Source organism: Danio rerio, chromosome 9 (assembly GCF_052040795.2).
Source record: "Danio rerio strain M-AB ecotype USA chromosome 9, GRCz13ab, whole genome shotgun sequence".
Lineage (NCBI taxonomy): Eukaryota > Metazoa > Chordata > Actinopteri > Cypriniformes > Danionidae > Danio > Danio rerio.
Window position 1 is genome coordinate 35,281,486 of NC_141029.1, and position 21,362 is coordinate 35,302,847.

The 21,362-nt window shown below is 34.9% G+C and overlaps 3 protein-coding genes across 52 annotated transcripts in view; 2 read left to right on the top strand and 1 right to left on the bottom strand.

Annotated features, from left to right (window-relative positions):
• Nucleotides 1–21,362, bottom strand: part of caska (calcium/calmodulin-dependent serine protein kinase a) — a 243,950-nt gene that overhangs the window by 40,947 nt on the left and 181,641 nt on the right. For 18 of the 50 annotated variants that reach the window (XM_087265933.1, XM_087265931.1, XM_087265926.1 and 15 more), the window contains exons 6-12: nt 10,900–11,002; nt 10,234–10,412; nt 5,137–5,259; nt 4,928–5,011; nt 3,368–3,467; nt 842–859; nt 607–728 (exon numbers count right to left, since the gene is read on the bottom strand). In XM_087265933.1, the coding sequence (XP_087122059.1) occupies nt 607–728; nt 842–859; nt 3,368–3,467; nt 4,928–5,011; nt 5,137–5,259; nt 10,234–10,412; nt 10,900–11,002 (729 nt within the window). The remainder of the gene's footprint in view (nt 1–606; nt 729–841; nt 860–3,367; nt 3,468–4,927; nt 5,012–5,136; nt 5,260–10,233; nt 10,413–10,899; nt 11,003–21,362) is intronic. The other 32 variants (XM_087265935.1, XM_087265932.1, XM_087265927.1 and 29 more) reach the window with 3 other exon arrangements.
• gpr34b (G protein-coupled receptor 34b) lies at nt 11,738–13,090 on the top strand. Its single transcript, NM_001128546.1, has one exon. The coding sequence runs from the start codon at nt 11,874–11,876 to the stop codon at nt 12,951–12,953; it is 1,080 nt and encodes a 359-aa protein (NP_001122018.1). The 5' UTR covers nt 11,738–11,873; the 3' UTR covers nt 12,954–13,090.
• On the top strand, nt 16,833–21,313 carry si:dkey-216e24.9. The gene is made up of 2 exons (XM_087268127.1): nt 16,833–17,047; nt 19,584–21,313. Exons 1-2 carry the CDS (start codon nt 16,983–16,985, stop codon nt 20,602–20,604), a joined length of 1,086 nt encoding a protein of 361 aa, XP_087124253.1. The 5' UTR covers nt 16,833–16,982; the 3' UTR covers nt 20,605–21,313.

The following is a 21,362-nucleotide window of genomic DNA, read 5'->3' on the forward strand; positions in this document are numbered from 1 at the left end:
ATTATAAAAGATTGGAAAAATCATTTCCTGGTCTGAAGAGTTTAAATTTGTGCTGTGATATTCGGATGGTGGGGTCAAAATCTGTCATCAATACCGTGAAAGCATAAATCCCTCCAGCCTTGTATCAAAGGTTCAGGCTGGTGGTGGTGGTGTAATGGTGTGGGGGATATTTTCTTGGCACACTTTGGGCTTATTAGTACCACTTGAGCATCATATCAATGCCACAGGCGGTAAGGGAGTTGTGAAGGCAAAAGACGGGCCAACATGGTACTAGTAAGGTGTACCTAATAAAGTGGCCGATGACTGTAACTTCAGTACTATAGCTATTATTAAGCATCTTGTGTTTTTAGAACAAAAACATATTCTGTATTATCATGTTATCTTTAACGCAATTAAATGTTGGCAAACTGAACAAAATGTTATATTTAAATGCTTCTTATGGTTGAATAAAAAAATGGAGAAGCTTTAATCATTTAGTAGTAATTATCAACGTATTTTAGTACTAATGTGTGAATGCCAGTAAAAAAATGATCTAGTAATTTAAACTAATTGTAATTTACAGGTTTAATGTGTGAGTGTGTTTACTCGTAAAATAAAGTCGCTTACATCAAGCAATGTGTGAAGGTGATGGTCCTGGAAGACGCTGTGTAGAAAGTCTAGATCTTTCTCACTGCAGTCTGTGAGCGCATGGATCTCCTCCAAACTGTCCAGCACTTGTGATACAGCTCCTTTACAAGAACACACACAAACCAAAGTGATCTTTAGAAACCAAGAAAATAAAGCATTCATTTGAAAATAGTATACACTTATACTTTGTGAGAGAACAGGCAGTGACACCTACTTTCTGCCGCTAGTAATCCTGCGGGGCGGTCAGCATAAAAACAAGCGACAGGCGTTATTTTAACAATACAGGGATGAACTGTGATATGAATGGAGATGGGATGCAGCCACATTCTTAAGTGCACACATAAAAAAATAGAATGGTGCTTGAATTTGAACAAATGCACATTTATATTATATTTTCAGCATCATATCACTGAGGAAATGTATGAAAGTCTATAGCTGCTGGTTATATTCTGTGTTAAATTTTACAGGGGAAATAACTACAACACTGTACTTAAAATATACAGGAAACGTGAACAGGCTGTAAAGCCTTTATTTGTGTTTTTTTTATAGTTTCATACATGCTCTCTACGGTTTGTTGAAAACCAATGTGTGATTTGAGGTTTCTAAAAAACATTTGAATGGTGTTTGCAAAACCCCCTAGCACAGGGGTTCTCACAGTGTGAGGTGGTATGGAAGAGAGGAAGTATGGATTTTATTGCCATTTTAGATTTCTCTGAGATTGTTCATTTAACAACATCTGAATGTCTTTTTTATAATTAAAAGTTGTTCTCTTCTGTTATGTTATTCTCTCTGTTGTAGCTTTTCCACTGTGGTATGATTCAGCTTAGCTCGGTTTGCTTTTCCACCACTTCAAATTTCCTGTGATTATGCAGATGAGAGATGAGAGGCTGTTCTGCTGCTCATTGCCAAATTTGTATTTTCATTAGAATTGTAACTTTAGAGGGTTTCTTTTCCTTTGTGCTCCACGTTCTCTTTTGGATATTTTTAATATATATATATATATATATATATATATATATATATATATATATATATATATATATATATATATATATATATGTATGTATGTATGTATGTATGTATGTATGTATGTATGTATGTATTTATGTATTTTTTTTGGGCTATAAACATGTGCGGGATTGTTGGTTAAGAGTGCCCTATAATGAAAACCTGGGTATACCAAGGCATAATAGAATCATAAAAGATCAGTATTTGGAAATGGGCATACCATAAGCCTAAGACACCACTGCTTCCTTGTTTTTATGTAAATTCCACAAGTGTTAAACCTCAGTGAACAACGGGCCAATTAGAAGACAAAACAAACTGACGAGACTCACTGTATGCCTAATTTGGGTCGTTCATCCAGACCTAATGAGCAGCCATGTCATCAAGCTCTGAGATCATATAAAAAAAAACTCTGAGATCATTAATTTGCATGCCTCGTGCTGTGTTTGATAAGCAACAATGTTTTCTAGTGAGATCACAATAATCTTTTTTTTCCTTTAGTTATTTTAAGCGTATATTTCACTTACTACTAAAGTGGGACTTTTATTTTGAAAACACTAGTGCCAATTTGTTTACTGTGCAATGACAGTAGGAGACATGTTTCAAACTTGCCTCAGGATGCAGAATGCAAGATTTATAGATAATACATGTATTCATCTCCACTCTGAAGAGGCTTAAGGCATGTTTAATTACACATTGTGTTATTTTATTGTGTTTATTGTGAAATTTGATGCGTATGTTTCAACAAACACACTAAATCATGTCAAATAACTTCAAGTTTTATGTTCATGCAGAGGTTGATATTAATTCCTACCAGCATTTTCTCTGACTATAGCTTCAAAATACAACGACATACATCTCTATCACTCTCTTTTGTCAAGTTTAATTATAATTTAGCCTTTATCCACAACAGATCTTGTGAGCAAGATAGGTTAACCTTACTCTGATTGGGTTTATATTTGTACGTGTTCAGTGTACATCATGCTGTGTGTGTGTGTGTCTGTAAGAGTGGCATGTTAGAGTGGAGCTCATTAATATACACGACACGAGCCACATATGGTCAATCATGGACCTTCTGACTCTATGGGTATTTTATGGAGTAATAAATTAGCTTTAGAGATTCTTTAACTTACCGAAGCCATAAACCTACTATGTTGATATCCGAGAACAATTTAACTTATTAAACCAATGCAGTATACAGCACCTTTAAGTGCCTTAATTGCTTCCTACTTGCTTCTAACACTCCATCTTCATTTTACCTGGGCAGATTACAAGCATTCAGACAGACGATACAAAAAGGGGAACAAGTTTTAGCATCGGTATGGATCCCTACGAACCTCAACTGAGGTGGCACTAAAAAAAGCATGGTCTCAGAACAGGATTAAATGATTTAATCCTAAATCTTAATAACCATCTCATTCCTCCGATCAGGTCTCTCTTTCAGCTTTTTTGTCTGCCTGGTAAAACTGTGAATTTGTTCACTTACGAATCGATAGCAGTTTTTTTTAATCTTTACAAGAGTTTTGTACAAATATCTAAATTGTGGCCAACACTATGACGTTTGTCTTAGCAAGTTACCAACAAGCCTCGTCTCTTTCTGTCAGTCAGATAACATCAAAGTAACCATAGTGCTGTGATGAGAAATTACACAACTGATAACACATTGCAGAAGCCCTAACTTCTGAAAACCAGAATGGTTGGGAGCAGATGCTGTATGTGCAGTCTGCTGCAGTACCTGAGGAAGTAGGGTCCTCAGAGAAGTCAGGCAGTTCTTCAGGTGGGTCGCCATAGAAAGAGTTGAACTTGTGACTGGAGACTGCAGCGAGCACAGCACCCTGGCAAACAGACACTGATTATATACTGCAACAATAAATTTAGAGCAAATAGCTCAGCATTTATTTCTGTTCTGTTCTATTTATTTAGAGCAAGGCACAGTTTCATTGTATCCACTTCCTGTGGTTGATCTACTTGATCTTGGTTTCTGTTTTTATTTTTTTTTTACAAACACTGGCCACTTTATTAGGTACATCTTACTAGGACTGGGTTGGACAACTTTTGTATTCAGAACTGCCTTATTTTTAGATTTAACAAGGTGCTGGAAACATTTGACAGAGATTTTGGTTTATATTACTGTGGTTTTGTCAGCTTCACATCCATAAAGAAAATCTTTAAAAATCCTTTAGCAACCCAACATATGCTTTATTATTGTGAAATAGTTGTTGACTGTTGATTTTATCAACCACATTGCCACAATCAAAAACTAGTTGAAGATCATTTGTGACTTAAAAACACTATTCTGCTGAAAAAAAGCCATCAGAAAATAGCTACACTGTGGCCATGAAAGAGTGGACATGGTCAGAAGCAACACTCAGCTGTATGGTGTTCAAATGATGATTAATTGTTATTAATGGAGTGTCGAGAAATGTTACTCACATCATTAAACCACTACCATCCCCTCTTTGATACCAGGCAGGATAGATAAATGCTTTCATATTGTATTAAAATTCTGACTCTACCATCAAAATATCAAATCATAGATTAAAACAGATTTTTACAATCTAAAATGATGCCTCAGTCACCAGTGCGGCCTTCTGCTACAGTCTTCTATCTACTTTAATGCTGCATATCTTGGTATTACTAATGGTTGGTTGAGTTACTGTTGTCTTTAAATCAGCTCAAGCTAGTCAGACATTCCCTTCTTACCTTAGTCGCTGCCATGAAACTGGTTGACTAGATATTTGCATTAAAGTCAGAATGAAGTGGAAGTTGAAATTTTCCTTAAATATATCGGGTTAAAACAGCTTCTGAAATATATATGTAGGGCCAGGTAGGACTCTGTCCTTCTGGAATTTATTTGATCATTGGATGTTGTGCATTGCTAACAAAACAGAGGTAAATTTGAATGCTAGTTTGCAACTAGATTTGGAGGATTAATATTTACTAACTGTACCTCCAGCACCTTCAAAAAAAAGGATCATCTTTATGCAAACCAAGAGAGAGGCCAATATTCCAATAGAACATGGCAGGAGGTGAAGAATTGTTGTTTCGAGGGGGGTGGAAGTAAAAGGTACTAAATAATGACTATGAGAGCATATTTAAAAAATAATGAAGTAATTTATATGAATATTCTACAATATTATATGTAAAAAAAACAAAACAATAAATAGCAAAATTTAGATTTCATGCTGACTAGCGAGCAATTGAACAGGTATACCTAATAATGTGGTCAGTGATTGAATATTACACCACAGAGCATATACTGAAATTCAGAGACTGTAATGTGCTGATATCTCACTTTTAGTTTCCTCCTGGCATTGAACTTCCTCAGCTGTTCGACGGTCTCAGGAAGGTGGATCTTGTAGGCATAGCGGTCTCTCTCCTGATAGAAAACACATAAGCTTCACATCATTTCATCTCATTAAGCAAGAACAACTAAAGTGCATAAAACAACATCAGTAATATGTCTTATTCCACATCAACACATTATAGCTGTGCAGTTGATACCTTCAGCCAGGGGTGGTTGAGAGCTTCATAGACTGTGATCCTCTCTGCAGGGTCCAGCATCAGCATACGGCGCACCAGATCTTTGGCACTCTCTGAGATGTGGCCCCACTGCCGAGGGTTCATCTGTACAGCAAATGCATATATATAAATGGACAACGCCATATGCTATGAAAGCATTTTCTTTCACTGAAATGGTGCTGGTGACAGAATCAATGTTCAGTAACTGCCAACATTTCCACCAACACTGGTGAACATTGGTATGAGTGACTCCAAATTCAGTGGGCTCTATTTTAACGATCTAGGTGCAAAGTCTAAAGTGAATAGAGCAAAAGCATTAAGAGTGTGTCTGAATCCACTTTTGCTTTTTTAAGGAAAATTATGCTCTGCACTTCGGAGCATGGTCTAACAGGGTTGTGCTTATTCTCTTCATGAGTTATGGGAGTGTTGAGCTTAATATGCATTAATCCAATCATCAACGAGTCTCATCTCCTATTTCCTTTAAGAGTCAGTTATATCGGGCCATGGTGCATTTGCTATTTACATGGCAGACTTAAAACTAAACGCTTCACTAGCGAGAAACGGCTAAACAGACCATCAGTAGAGCGAGGATAAAGAACGAGTCTCCTCCATCTGGCCTCTTTACTTTCTCTTTACTTTACTTTTATCCTTTATTTTACTTCTTTACTTTTGTGGACAAGGAAACGGTGCTGTACGCACTGCACTGAAGACATTGATCAGTCTACATATTTAATTTTGTTTTTTAAATGCAGAGATTTGTATTAAAACTATTTTAAAATTCAGTTCTAATTTCTAGCAAATAAATAAATGAAAAATAATAACTGGAACCTGGAAGTCCTAATCAACATTACAAAGTGTAAAACACTTACAAAGCTCGAGACAAATTTATATTTTGAAAAACATTTTTACCTGTCATCAGACACAATTACATAGAAAAAACTATTTTACCAACGATGAAACAAATTTACATTTTTGTAAAAAAATTAACAAGATGCAAAACACTTTATCAAATCCCGAAACATATTTACTATAGAGTGGGGGAACTATGACGTTACTTTGTTGGCAAAAACCCGGAAGCGAGTTAGCATTTTAGCAATTCCGGTTCCCTTGTCCCAAAGTCAATGAATTTTTTCAATGTGATATCTGTTAAATAAGGTTCGTGGCTAACACTCACTCAAGATACTTTCACGTTTTACTCTACACCATAAAACACATCAGTTACATCACACTTAAATTTTTAAATTGGTTATGTTTCTTTAAAAAGATGGTTGCTATAAAGTTGCTAAATGGGACTACAGGCGATGTCGGGGACAATATACGTCATCGAGCTGAGCTGGTCTGGAGCGCAGCTCGCTTGTGTTAGACATTTGGATTTGTCTGTTACTTAAGTATTTTCATTAATAGTATTTTATAGTTTGTAGTATTTTTCTAATTGGGAATTCATATTGTGTAGATAATGCCTTCACTTGTAAAGGCTGTCGAGACAGACTAATTTGTTAATCACTTATTTTAATTAAACAATATTATGAACATACCAGTGCAGCCTGTCTCTTTCCTGCTCTCAGTGATGCAAACGTGAGAATAAATGTGTAAAATAAAGACATATTACCTGTTATTTTAACGTGATCAAGTGATTTTTCATCGTTTTTATCTTCATCTAAACACATTTAATACTTTCATAACTGCAATATTTACACTCCTCCATAAAATGTATAGCAAATGTGACTGTATGGGCAGCTTTTTGCTGTACTTCATGACAGAAAAGTATATTGAATGTTGCCTATGGGAAAATCCTTTGGAGATTTTATTGAGGGAACCAGTTTTATGCTATCAGCCGATTAGCCTACAAAGTGATGACATAAGTTCCCCCACTCTAAAGTAAATTTGTTTCCGGACTTATTAATTTTTTTCTAAAATGTAAATTTGTTTCGTCCTTGGTAAAATTGTTTTTCCTATGTAATTGTGTTTGATGACAGGTAAAAATGTTTTTCAAAATGTAAAAGTGTTTCACACTTTATAATGTTGTTTTGCATTTCCCGGCCACCGTAGTGATGGCTAAGCAAAGCATGTAAATAAAGTATTGGAGAAACCTGCCCAGCTACTGACCACACAAGTTAATCAACAAAAGTGTTTCTTTAGCCTGAAAGTATCACCCAAAGACAAAGGAAGAGTCATTAAGACCATGCCTCTAGCATTTGCATCACCCTGGCACAGTCAATGCTGAGAAGGCAATTGGTTTTAAGGTCTGTCACACCCTAGCTAGATTATTGTTAATTTGGAACTAGATTATTTAAATTTATCTTCCCACATATCTATTTTGATACTTTATTGTTTTCATATGTAAAGATATTTGTGTATTGCTGTACATCCTGTGTATATTAAGCTCTTGAATCTGCATAGGCACATACCTAACACACTCTGCGCAGGACTTTAAACATGGTCAATCACACGCCCTATTTCAATTTCTCGAAAATAGCAAACAATGCACCTTAACACACCTACTTTATAGACCTGCACACCAATGTGTCCACAAAGCGGTGCAAATGGATTTGCTATTAAAACAACGTGGCGTAAAGCATGAAAATTAGGGTTGCGCTGGTCTGAAAATAGCAACAAATCACTCTGAACACATCTCGCACTTTATTGCACCGGGTGTATTATAGGGACCAGTCTCTCATTATGGCTTCAGAAGTTTTGGACTATTGATCCAGTAGAAACAATTTCTATTAAATTTTGAAAATTTTGCTTAATTCGAAAAATTGCTTTCCTTTTTAGGTGACCTTTTGCTTTAACCCATATATTATAAAGTAATTTACATGCATGTTTTATATGTAAATAAAGTGTACATCGTATATAATATAATTTGTACACTTTATAATTAGTGCTGTCAAAATTAGTGCGTTAACGCATGTGATTAATTTTAAATAATTAACACGTAAAAAAAAAATTAACGCAATTAACGCTGTTGCAGGGTTTTTTTTACTTCCTGTTGTGGTGGACGTGTGTTTAACATGCAAGAAATGTGGATAAGAACAATTAAGCACTTTTTGAAGGCAAGTTTCAGTATAAAACAATTAGTCACATCACCAGGCTCTCCAAAGTTTCAAGCAATTTCGTGTTTCATTTTTAACTTTCGACATCTGTTGTAAGTTGATACCGCATGGCGAACAGAAAGAAAATCCTCCGCATTTCATGACTCTGTGTTCCTTTAAGGTATTAGAATCACTGCTTAGGCTACACGGTAGAATTTTAATAAGAGTATAATCTTAATCATATTAAAATCGGAGTATTGGTGTCTTATGTGAATGTACTCAGAAAGTCTGGTAAAGTCGCGAGCTGTCAAAGACAGGGCATTACTCTGCCTTACAGCATGAGCCCTCCAAGTTTAGCTTTTTTCCTCAAACGCAATGAAAGCGTATGCTTCGCGTTGTTGTGTCAGAATCCTTGTGAAATACAGTAATACTTTAGGACGCTTAGTTTAAGCAAATTTGATGAACGTGATCATGCGTGTTGAATCTGAGGGGAGTCAGCCAAAACATCTGCAGTGCGTTGTGTGTCTGTCTGTGTGTGTGTCTGTGTCAGGCCCGTTGAGGGGTGTCAGGGGTGGAGTGAGCGACGTATGTGCGCGCGAGACGTACCTGAAGGACGGTGGGGGTGAGTTGCGCGCGACTTAGGCTACCTGACGAGCTAGGAGGGATGCGGGGGAGAGGGGTGTGCAATGTATTTAACGACCGGTTTGCGAGAAATTATCATTCATTTGCGGGCATTTGGGAGTCTCTGTGCACTTGCGGGATACTCCTAGTCTTAGCAACTGGATGAATGTAAAGGAGGATTAAGCAAAATTGTTTCTACTCTATAACTAATGTTCTCAACTCACAGCAATAAAACTTTACAATGAGTGCAACAGTTTGTATTCTATAGTTTATTATTATAATTTTTCATTTTCCATATCTGCAATTCCTGTATTTTGTCATTTTTTTGCAGTCCACTTAGAATCCAACATGGAAATCAATGTTTTCTTTATTGGCATTGATTGTTTTGAAATTTAAATGTCATTAACATGCCTGTGTTTTAATTTCTGTAATAAATATGGCTGTCAAGAAAGGATCTTGATGGTTTATTGTGGGTATGTTGTTTACATGAAGAAATCTGTGTTACAAGTTGAAAAAAAATTCTGTTAAACAATTATATTTTGAATTTTAATTCTAATAAACAATTATATTTTAAATTTAAATAGTTTTTGTCCTGCGTTTACATTAATTTTACATTTGAATAGCCAAAATGACAAGTTTTAGTATTTTAAATGTGATTAATCGCGATTAATTTTAAAAAAGGTGCGATTAATTAGTTAATTTTTTTTAATCGATTGACAGCACTATTTATAATACATGTATGTTTCAATAAGTAAAATCCTGACCACAAGAAGTTCTACTTGTAATCTTTGAAAACATCTTTTGCTGTTGTAAAAAGATTTATTGTTTTTTATACATATTTTTATAACTTGACTGTTTGAGGTAAAAAAAAAATAAAATCTCAACCATCTCTAAACGCATTAGAGAACTGAAATAAACTGTTTTGAAATATGCAGTGTCCAAATATAATCTGATGTTAGTGGTTCCTGATTATGGTTTATGGTATTCTGGTTAGTAATTCATGTGTTAACTATCGGCATTTCTGTGTGCATGTTCTCTCTGTGTTCGCGCGCATGCTCTGGTTTCCCCCACAGTCCAAAGACATGCACTATAGGTGAATTAGATTTGAAATAAATTGGCCATATATATGAGTGCATGTTTAAATGCGAGATTGTATAGGTGAGGTGTTTCCCAGTACTGGGTTGCAGCTGGAAGGGCATCCGATGTGTAAAATATATGCAGGAATAGTTGGCGGTTCATTCTGCTGTGGCGACCCCAAATAAATAGGGGACTAAGCCAATGGAAATGATGGTTTAAGATCTTACCTCGTGATCCAGGCTATTAAAAAAGTATATGCTGATGAAATGACTGCGGTTTGCTTGCTTGACTTCATTTTAAAGGCCCTAAGAGGTCTGTTTCGTCTCTCCAAACTATGCTATTAAACTACTACCTTGTATTTTCCTTTAATGATTGCTTCGAAGAGGCGCTCTTTGGTGCCATAGAAGGGCAAGCAGCCACTCAACAGAATGAAGAGAATGACTCCACAGCCCCAAACGTCCACAGGTTTCCCATAAGGTTCTCTTTTCACCACTTCAGGGGCCATGAAGTGTGGTGTGCCCACTCTGCCTGTGGAAAACACACAAGACAAGCAAGCATTTATCCAATCACATACAAAAGAGATGTCACTAATACAATATTTGAACAATCAAGCACACATAGTCAGTTACAAACAGCAACAGTGACAGAGTTATACAGTTAATCACTGTCTGAATGCTTCAAAATTTAAGACAAACTTTACTAAGTGTTATGCCCTAAAGGTGTTGATGGATTTGTTTGAAACAATAGGGAACTAAAACCATGATTACTATTCATGCTACAAGCGAAACTTTACATTCGGAAGAGTTTTAGTTCTTCAAGCCAAGATAATAAAAAGAGGATGTTATTTTCTATGCAATTTGGCTACTTAGAATTTGAATTACTTTGCTTTTATATAGATGAGTCACGATAACCAGAAGTTGTCGCATCAGAAGTCAGACACATCAGTCACTGAAGCCCCTAGTTTACAATGTAGGTACACAGTAAATGTCATAGTTGCAAGGGTTTTTTCCAATACCTCCAGCCACTAATCCGGACTCTCCCAGCTGTATAGCAACACCAAAGCCACCAAGTTTCACTGGAGCAGAGTTCTCCTTTGATGCCAGCAGCACACAATGAGGCTGTAATAGAAAAAAATAACACAGACCAAACATATTATGGCATTATAACACACACTTTGTAACATTTTATTGATCAAGTTTAAAAGTCTCTTTAACACTTATGTTTATTTTATTATAAAGAGATCTAATATTTTGTTTAATGTTTTTGTTTTTGACTATTTAAAATATTTGCCTTGGGGTTAGGGTGATGATTTTTTTAGTTGTGATCCTCCTAAAATCATTGCATATAAATCAGCAGATTTTTTTTTTACAAAATTCTCCACGTGTGTATTTATATATAATTGTAATTAAATAATTAAAATATGTCCAGCAATGCTTCAAGACCTTACTGATGTAATATGTTTTGGACCATTCAAACATAAAAAACAATGAAGCAAGACACCATTGGTTAAAAAAAGTAAAAGATTACACAGCATATTAAATAAATAAAGATATGTATTTTTATGTAAAATTAATTCAACCAAGCTTAACAACAAAAGAAAAGATAAATGTTGTTAAAGTCAATGCTATGGAAGACGTAAGATGATGATAAGATCTGAGGTGAACTAAAGCGAGATGCGTTTTCTCTCCTTTAAAAGTGTCTGCTCAGTTTCTGTTTTATGCAAACTGGTGCACAGCTGTGCTTTGAGGTAAGCAATAGTTAACGCAGAAACCAAAAAGGAAGAGCTTTATATAAAAGGAAGTTGCAAAGACAGATCAGAGGAGAGATTAAAAAGCAATTTAACAGATGGACAGAATTCACAAGGTAAGGCAGAAGCTAACGTGCATTAGACATTTAATTACATTTCAAGTCAAAAAGAACCTCAATGCTTTGGCTAGTAATAATGATATCTGCTTCTCTTTCTAAGGTTTGATATACATACACGCAAAGATGAACAACTATTCTCAAAACTACCATAATGAGTCACTGACCAGACGGCAGGAACCTCAGAACTGCTACATGGACAATACCAGCTTACGGATCCCATTGGCAGTTTTCTACACACTCTTCTTTCTGTTTGGGTTTGCTGGGAATCTGCTGGCTCTCTGGGTGTTTTTGCGACTACATCCAAAGAAAAACTCTGTTCGGATTTTCCTCATCAACTTGGCTCTAGCTGACATACTTCTTGTGATCTGCCTGCCTTTTCGAGTGGCGTACCATTTCAACAATAACCAATGGGTGCTGCCCTCACTGCTGTGCAGGATAGTGGGTAATGTCTTTTACATGAACATGTACATTAGTATAGCGTTACTGGGCTTCATTAGTGTAGACCGCTACTTGAAGTTCCACAGGGCATCGAGCAGGCGGTGGTTTCTGCAGAGTCACTGGAGTGCAATTGTTTGTGGTGTCCTCTGGGCTGTGTCAATTGCTGGAGTTTCACCATTTATTGTCAAGACGGAGAACAATAATGAAACTCATCAATGCTTCCAGTACAAAAAACTGTGTGATTCCAAATGGAAAGCCTATTTTAACTTTGTCATTGTGGCTATTTTTTGGGTGGTCTATGGTGCATTGGTAATGTCCTATGGAAGGATTGGAATGAAGCTCATTACAGCCTCCCGAGACAAACCAGATTTCCCAAACGCTGCAAAGTACAACAAAACTGCATGGAAGTCCTTCTTTGTGCTCTTCACCTTTACAGTGTGTTACGCACCCTACCACTTTGTCAGGATTTTCTATATTATGTCACAGATGGCACCTAATGTTTCTTGCAACAAGATGAATGTGTTGGATAAAACCAATGAAGTAGTTCTGCTACTGTCTGCCCTTAATAGCTGCCTGGATCCAGTCATGTACTTTTTGCTCTGCAGTTCTATTCGCAAAGTGACTCTGAAGTTTATCTGTAACTGCTTCTGTCAGCAAACCAACAACGCACTGAACAGCTCTAGTGACGAACAGCCGAAAATAATGACAGTTGTTCCCAAAACAATCTGTCAAGACATCAAAAAGGCAACAATAATAATCAAATAATAGGTACAATGCAACCTTTCTTAAAATATTTGTACATACATGCCTTATGAACAATAAGCATATCGGTTGATGTCTTTGTACTATACATCTGAAACACTGCCTTTTCAATAAAGGTTACTTGAAGTTAAATATGAAAACAGATCATGCAAAGCTTGATTCTTTAGCACTGCATCATGTGATAATTAATAATTCATTGACTATTAGATGCAAACATTTTTTGATCTAATATATCCTAAACTTGGGGAAAAATATGAATCAAAATTAGTGAAGGAAAATTAACTCAAATGCTGGGTAATTCAATATTATACACAAATTTGGGTTAAAAACTGCCTGGAATTTCATTTCTTAATATTTTATTTTATTCATTGCCAAATAATGTTTGTTAATTATATATGGACTATAAATATATACAACTTTTAATGTTAAAACTGTAGAGTATACATGTAAAAATGAACATTATCCTAAATAAATGAATGCCCTAAAATGATAGTTTATAGTGAGTTCATGACACCTAATTTACAGTATGAACTAATGTTACAGATAGGGTTGAGTACCAAAACTGGTCTCTATGTAATTGGTATGCACCGGACTGAATCAACACCGAATTTAGGTGCCTTATATTGCTGCCACTGATGTTGTGACAAAGACAAAAGAAGCATCAAGGGGTACATCAAAGGCACACATTGGTACGTATTACTGTATGTCACACCATCTTTAATCATTTAATTCTAACCAACTTTGAGGGTTATGGACAACGTGATCAATGTTGTTAGGTGTTTGTTCTTGTTGGTTAGCAATGTACAGAAGGCTTAAATGGCTGTTCACATGGTAGACTCTTAGTCAGATTATTATCCTAATAATATTAAAATCAGAGTATTGGTGTTATTGGAGTACTATACTCAAACGACTCAAGCCCCAACCCTAGAAAAAAGGACTTCACTGGTTTTGATGAAAGCCTTTCCAAAGGTTGGTAGTAATCTTGCACTCATATTAGCAAACAAATGATCAAAAGGAATATATTAATGCAATTATAATATACTGTATAAAATGTGAATTGATGTATACTTTAAGCTTTACTTATCTTCCTTATTAAAATGATTACTATATTTGTTTTTGTCAAATAAAAAGTTTTTCTAGAGTCGCCCACCAAAACTTTGTAGCTCTAAATTATCGGTTCAGGCACTGTTTTGTCACCGGTACCATTTTACAAGCATTTATTTAGCACCTGTATTGAAATAACCCCAAATGATACCCAACCCTAGTTACAGAACAGATAACTTTAACTTAAGCTGTTTCAAACTGTGCTTACATCTCTTCCTTCATATAAAAGTAAATAAAGAAATATTTAGTGATTTGTATTATTTAATGTGATGATGAAATACTGAGCCTATAAGCATTGGACTCCAAACAAACAAATTTTATATACTAGAACAATAACTGGGATCATTTTCTCTAAAATAGTTGTATGCTTTATGTAAAAAAAGAAAAAAAAAAGAAAAAGAGAAACCCATTAAACTTCTAACAACAGTAAAGACATCAGATATTTTACAGCAGATACAATCTCATATATTATATTTAACCATACCATTATATCTTTAAGTGGATAACAAGCAGAAAGAGTAGCAAAGATTTTGTGCGCCCACTAGTGGTTCATCACCTTCTCATTGAAGAGAACAACAGAAGGCCTTTCCATAATGGTGCCTTCCACCAAGTTATGTGATAATAAATATAAAAAAACAAAAAAACACAGGAGATAATTAAAAACAGCTTATTCACGAAACAGAAAAATCTAAAATATACAGTATGCACGTCATGAATACTTTGCCAGAGGTGTACCGAAATAGATTCACTTGTACGTGTACTTTTTTTGAATACATTTAAAGTCGTGTACTTTCACGCTTACTGGAGTATTGTTAGAGAAAAAACTTTACTACTGTACATTTACAGTAAATCCTCCATTACTGTCATAAATATGATTTATGACTTGTTCACAAATATTTGAGGGGCCACGTTGGAGAGGTTGTGTTACCAGAGGTTGCTATGCGAGTTTATTGAATCAGAAGACATGTGGCCTCAAGTTCAGTCTCTGTGTTCACTACAGCAGTGGTTGGGACAAGGGACAATGTCAGAGCTTTGCTTGGTGATTTCCAAAAGTCAAATAAATTTTCTTAAACTTTAAAAATTACCATATTTTATCCATAACCCACAGAAGAAAAAAATAGTAGTTGCTCTACAAGATGTCAAAAAGAATAGTTTCATAAAGCAATGCACACTGTACATCGAACTGACATCGCAACGTATACCTGAATTCCAGCTTCAACCTGAAAAAACACTTATGGTAAGTGTTAAAAGTTTGCCTATTCAAACACTGTTATTGGTAAATAGATAACTATGGGCACTTTTAACTTATTGTAATTTCACATTTAACACACGTCCACAAATGTTTTCCCTCCAATGTTCTCTCATACAAGACTAACAACTTGTGAACCCTAAAACACACATTCATAAACAAAAGTTCATTCTAAACAATTTACATAACCATTTTCTCCAAAAACCAAACAAATAACACAGCATTGTTGGTTTACAAAAACATAATCCTGCTGCACTACTATTGATTTTGTTTTTATTGTAAAAAAAAACAAACAAACAAGAAAACAAACAAGAAAACATGTTAAATGAGAATCTGAATTATTTTATGGCATAATGTTTTAAATGTTTTATTTTGATTATGTTTTAAAATAAATTGGTCTTAAACTTCATATTTTCTAATATTCATAGTTTACTAATTCCGGTACATTTACCACAAACCAACATATTAACCAATTGGTAGAGGTTAATTTTTAAAAAATTATGGTATGTGTTGAAAAAAAATGCATTGTGTTAACTAGCAAAATTAGGAGTTTAGAAATGCAATACAATTGTTTTTTTTCTTGGTGGGGCAGTTAAAGGGTTAATTTCTCAGTGAATATAGATGAATTGGGTAAGCTAAATTGTCCATAGTGTATGAGTGTGACAGGACCATATGACAAGCCGCCGGAAGGTGTATTAAAAAAAAAAAAGTCGTTATCATATGGTACTTGTTCCAAAAAGAGCTGAACCCGCAATCATACGAGACAAAGGCCAAAGAAAAAGAAGTTATAATAATAGTTTTGTAACAGAATATCTTTAGTAATAAAAAGATAATATATTAAAATTCAAAAGAAATATTGTAAAATAAATTGATTTGTCATTTTTTTATTATTTTATTTAATGCTTTCCCAACATATTTTTATTATTTACTGTAAAGCAGCTTATAGAAACTATTAATATTCATTTAAAAGAGAGATCTGTGGGGGGCAAACTAATTTGTACTGATCATGGAGTACATTTTTATATACAAGTACAATACAAGTACAGTACAATTTTTTGTGTATTTTGTTTTATTCCTAAGATTGCATACTTAAAATAAAGTAAGAATAAAGTATGTTTTTAAATAAACAGCTGTTAAAATGAAGAACTGAGCACATATTACTCATTCACACTATTAACCATTAAAAATAGAACATTTAAACATTATTTTTAAACATTATTATCATTGTGTGTTTGTGTGTGTGTGTGTGTGTGTGTGTGTGTGTGTGTGTGTGTGTGTGTGTGTGTGTGTGTGTATTAAAAGTAACTAGTAACTATTTACTTTTTTTTTTTTTTTTTTATCGGATACTTTTACTCAAGTAACTTTTAATATTATTTACTTGGATACAAATTTCCTTGAGTATAGATTTTGAATCCTCCACCACCTCTGCTTTTTGTAAAATAGTGTTATTATTACTAAAGTTAGATGAAAAATTGTACAATTATGACATGTGAACAAAAATGAAAGCTCTTGACTTTGGTACAAACTGTGCCATTATGAATGATCTGTTTTCAGGATGTGGTTAACAGAAGCAGTCCTTAGTAAAGCACATTTGAAGAGTGCGCCACTCCTACAAACAGCTGAAGATTCTACAAGAAAAGTGTTACAAACACGAGTACCGGACCACAAGGTGTGAAGAAATGTCTAATCAAGATGCTGCTCCAAATCATTTTTTAGGAGCCAATGATTCAGGCACCAATCAAAGGTAGGCTGATTTGCATATTTTACTTTGTCAGTAAAGAGGTTAAAACTCTTATCCATAATCAATTCAAATGATCTTTCAATGCATGTTTGCATGTAGGTTGTGGTTTCTTATGGTAGTTTCATGGGTGTATTCTAAACCCAAAATTCCAAATTCCAATCTTTCACATAAGCTGAAAAACAGGTAGGTCAGCGGTTGAAATAATTTGGAGTTATAATATTGATCACTAGAAGTAAAAAAAAATAAAAATTCATTAATCACGTCAACTCATTTGTGTGCATAAACTTGCCCGTGTACACATTGAGCAAAAGTTGTTTTGCATGTTGTTTTGCTAAATGTTGTTTTGCATGTACCTGTGCTACTGTATGTTTTTACAACATTTAGCTTAAGTCTGGGTAAACGACGTAACATTATCTCAGGAAGTACCAAAATATCATGACAAAAACAGATTTGAAATTGGCTGCATTTCCTTGCATTAATCATGAGGTGCAACACACAACATCAGCAAGTGTTTCTTATCTTTTTCTTAGAATTTAAATCTTTTTATTCTTGCAATCTTTCCAACATTTTTTGCAATGCTTTTAACCAAGATTTATAAAGATGACTGTTCAGAAACGTATGCATATGGTTGGATATGTACAGTTGAATTCAGAATTATTAGCCCCCCTTTGAATTTATTTTTCTTTTTTAAAATATACCCCAAAACGATGCTTAACAGAGCAAGGAAATCACAGTATGTCTGATAATATTTTTTCTTCTGGAGAAAGTCTTACTTGTTTTAAAGTTTTTAAGAACTATTTTAAGAACAAAATTATTAGCCCATTAAAGCTATATATTTTTTCGATAGTCTACAGAACAAACCATCATTATACAATACCTTGTTTAATTACCCTAACATGCGTAGTTAATCTATTTAACCTAGTTAAGCCTTTAAATGTCACTTTAAGCTGTATAAAAGTGTCTTGAAAAATATCTAGTCAAATATTATTTACTGTCATCATGGCAAAGATAAAATAAATCAGTTATTATAAATGAGCTATTAAAACTATTATGTTTAGAAATGTATTGAAAAAAAATCTCTCTGTTAAACATAAATTGGGGAAAAAATAAACAGGGGGTTAATAATTATGGCTTCTACTGTATATGTAGTGTATTCATGTACATATTACACACAGTACTAGAGCAGTGCGCTAATTGCGATTTTTTTAACAGACAATGTGATTTGATTTCCAATTTAATTTTGTAGTCAAGCTTCAGCTCAATATTCTGTATCGTAGCTTCTTACAGCTAAAATTCAGTGTTAATTAAAAAGGAAAGTAAAAAAGATATTAACCAACTCCAACTTTTATTCAAATTTGTTTATAAATATTCTAAAATTAAATACAAATTTTTCTCTAAAGCAAAGAGTAGCAAGTTATGGCGTTAGTTATCTCCTGGTGCCTTCGTGATATTTCTTCATATGTTCTTTCAACTCTTTGTACTTAGCTGTAGCTACAAGATTGAGTGTCTCACTTGCAATACTTTTAGTTGACTTAAGCAAGATGCCTCATATAGCCATCTGGTGCATTTATAGGTGCTGGTTGTTGTGTTCCCTCGTGTTGTGGCAACAATTCTGCGACAGCTCTAACAAATTAACTGGTTGTGTTTGGTGTCTGTGACTGAAACCAAAATATTCCCATATTACCGTCATGCTGTTTTTTTTTTTTTAAATATAAATTCATCTAGTAATGCTTTTAAAACGGCAGTCTCTATGATCCCACTTGTCTGTTTGTTTGTTTTATTGCGGGAGTACCGCATAGTTTGGTTGCACAATTCTGATTGGGCAGAACAAAAGTGTACTCAGTCAATTGGCTAGTAAGACTATCAGACACAGACGGCAGTCACACATTTGCTCTGGGTGGGGGAAATTAAATAATAAATATTTATTTCATATTGCAGCCTCTTGCGATTAGCTAATCGTAACGTTTCAATTCGATTTTGATTAATCACACAGTCCTACACAGTACATGTTGATTTTAATCAATTTACTTGAATCTTTTGATTTGAACTTTGATCGTTAGTGGATCTCAATCTTATCTAGCTGCAAAAATCATTCCATAAGAATGACAATGAAAAATTTCTATTAAGCAGCAAATCAAAAGATTTCTAAAGAACAATGTGATATGAAGACTGAAGTGATGATGCAGGAAAATCATGAAAACTGTAATATTTAGCCAAATTATTTCTTAGTTATATTTACCAAACAAGCCAATTAAAGGTAAATTAAGACTGGATTTAATACAATGACCACTTGCTCATTTCAATACAAACAAGAGAATCTAAGTTCTCAGTTTTCATTTCCTTCTCTACTTCTGTAGAAAATTCATCTTTGAATCATGAAAGCTGTACTATTTAGCCAAATTATTTCCTGAATATATTTATTAAATAAGCCAAGTAAAGGTAAATTGAGACTGGATTTAGCACAATGACCACTTGCTCATTTCAATACAGACAAGAGAATCTAAGTTCTCAGTTTTCACTTCCTTCTCTATTTCTGTAGCATCTGCAAAATACAACCTGAAGAAAGCCATGCAGCCATTTTGCCCTGGCTCTATCTCTCTTTGGCTCTCCTGGGCCTTCCAGCCAATGGACTGGTGTTGGTGAATCTCTGGAGATCAGAAAGGACGCCCACTGTCATCTTCACTCTCAACATAATCTTCTCAGACCTGCTGATGTGCTGCAGTTTTTTCTTCAGAACAGTTTACCACAGGAAGAACACTGAGTGGCTATCCGGAACTCCAGTTTGCAATGCAGTAGAGCTGATTATTTACTCTTGCTTCTACATTAACCTCTATTGCAACATGTGCTTTCTTTTATGGACCAGCATCAACCGTTATACAACGGTGGTAAAACCAAGCCACTCATTGTTTCAGGTGTTCAAACACACCCAGTCTTGTTGGATCCTTTGCTTTTCTACCTGGCTGGTGATCTTCATAGTCGTCGGCACGTGCATGGGCCTTAAACTGAGCTTACAAATCAACGGAAGTTGCTTTGACCAAGTTGGCAACAGTTATATTCGCTATCAAAATAAATTCCAAACTATCCACTGCTTAGGCGTGTCAACGTTCTTCTTCATTTTGTGTTTGATGTTGGTCAGCTACAGCCGGCTGATCTTCCATCTGCAGAAGGTGAGGGTAGGAAGTTTAGTCGGTGCTGGATTTGGACCTGGAGGAGGTCTAAAGGTTCGCAGGAAGATCTTGGCTTCAGTCATAATGTTTGTACTCTGCTTCTTGCCCTATCATGTGCAAAGGATCATTTTAATAACATCGCAGCATGAAAACTGCCAGGAAGAGTTCAGGATAAAAATGGGCACCATATTCATTGCAGCTCTCAGCTGTTGTCTGCATCCCCTCCTCCAGCTGGTTTTTCGTTTGCGCTGCTGTCGGGTCAATCGCAACACCAGGCCTAAACCCAAACCTGAAATCTCGAAAAGCTTGGACACACATCAGATGCATACTGTGCAGGTATCGGAAGACAAGAAAAATGAAGCTGAATTAAACCACCAACTAAAACCGCCTTGAGGAATTAAAGAGAAAAAAAAGTTTGCAACGATCACGCTTCCTGTTAAAAACTATCTGCAAGCTGTGAAACCCGCTAACCTCTGGGTTAGCAATGTGCCGTCACAATCATCAGTATGATTGTGGATAGAGGCAGAATTTGTGGCAAAGTTATATGATATACCACCATGCTTTTTTTTAAAAGTGGCATCTAGTAGTTTTGAGCATACTACTACACTCAGGCTGTATACTACAACGAACCTTTTCTGTTGTGGAGTGACATATTTGTTTTCATGTGGAAGTAATCCAGCTACTGTATTAGTAAGAATTTGTAACAATATTTTTGTACTACTGTATATTATGAATCTAATTTTGTTATCATGTGATGCACGCAGGTTCTATAAATACAAAAACTAATCAATTTTATTTAAGCCTTTATTTTGAATGGCCTTTAAAATGCAATGTGTCTATTTAACCACAAGAGGTCATGCGAAGAACCTTTTTAAGCTATCTACTAAAACAGTCCTTGTTTAATACGGCACAGTGCCATTTTCTGTATTCAAACTTACTAAATTAACTTTTTTTTCAGTATTTTTGTGTTAAAATTCATTTGACTCTATATTAATTAGTTTAGAGTATTACATTTTGCAGGCAAACAATGTATTCCTTGCCTGGTTAAACCACTCATTTAACAATTCAATAAAAAGACAACATTTATGAGCTACTTTGGGAAGCCAAGCCTCACAGAGAATCTCATTTTTAAGTTCTACTCGCAAAGGTAA

Excerpts from the sequence above, each read along its gene's own strand:
- gpr34b (NM_001128546.1), top strand. The coding sequence starts at position 11,874 with ATGAACAACTATTCTCAAAACTACCATAATGAGTCACTGACCAGACGG.
- si:dkey-216e24.9 (XM_087268127.1), top strand. The coding sequence starts at position 16,983 with ATGTCTAATCAAGATGCTGCTCCAAATCATTTTTTAGGAGCCAATGAT. Across the intron at positions 17,048-19,583 it reads GATTCAGGCACCAATCAAAG|CATCTGCAAAATACAACCTG; the intron begins GTAGGCTGATTT and ends CTATTTCTGTAG.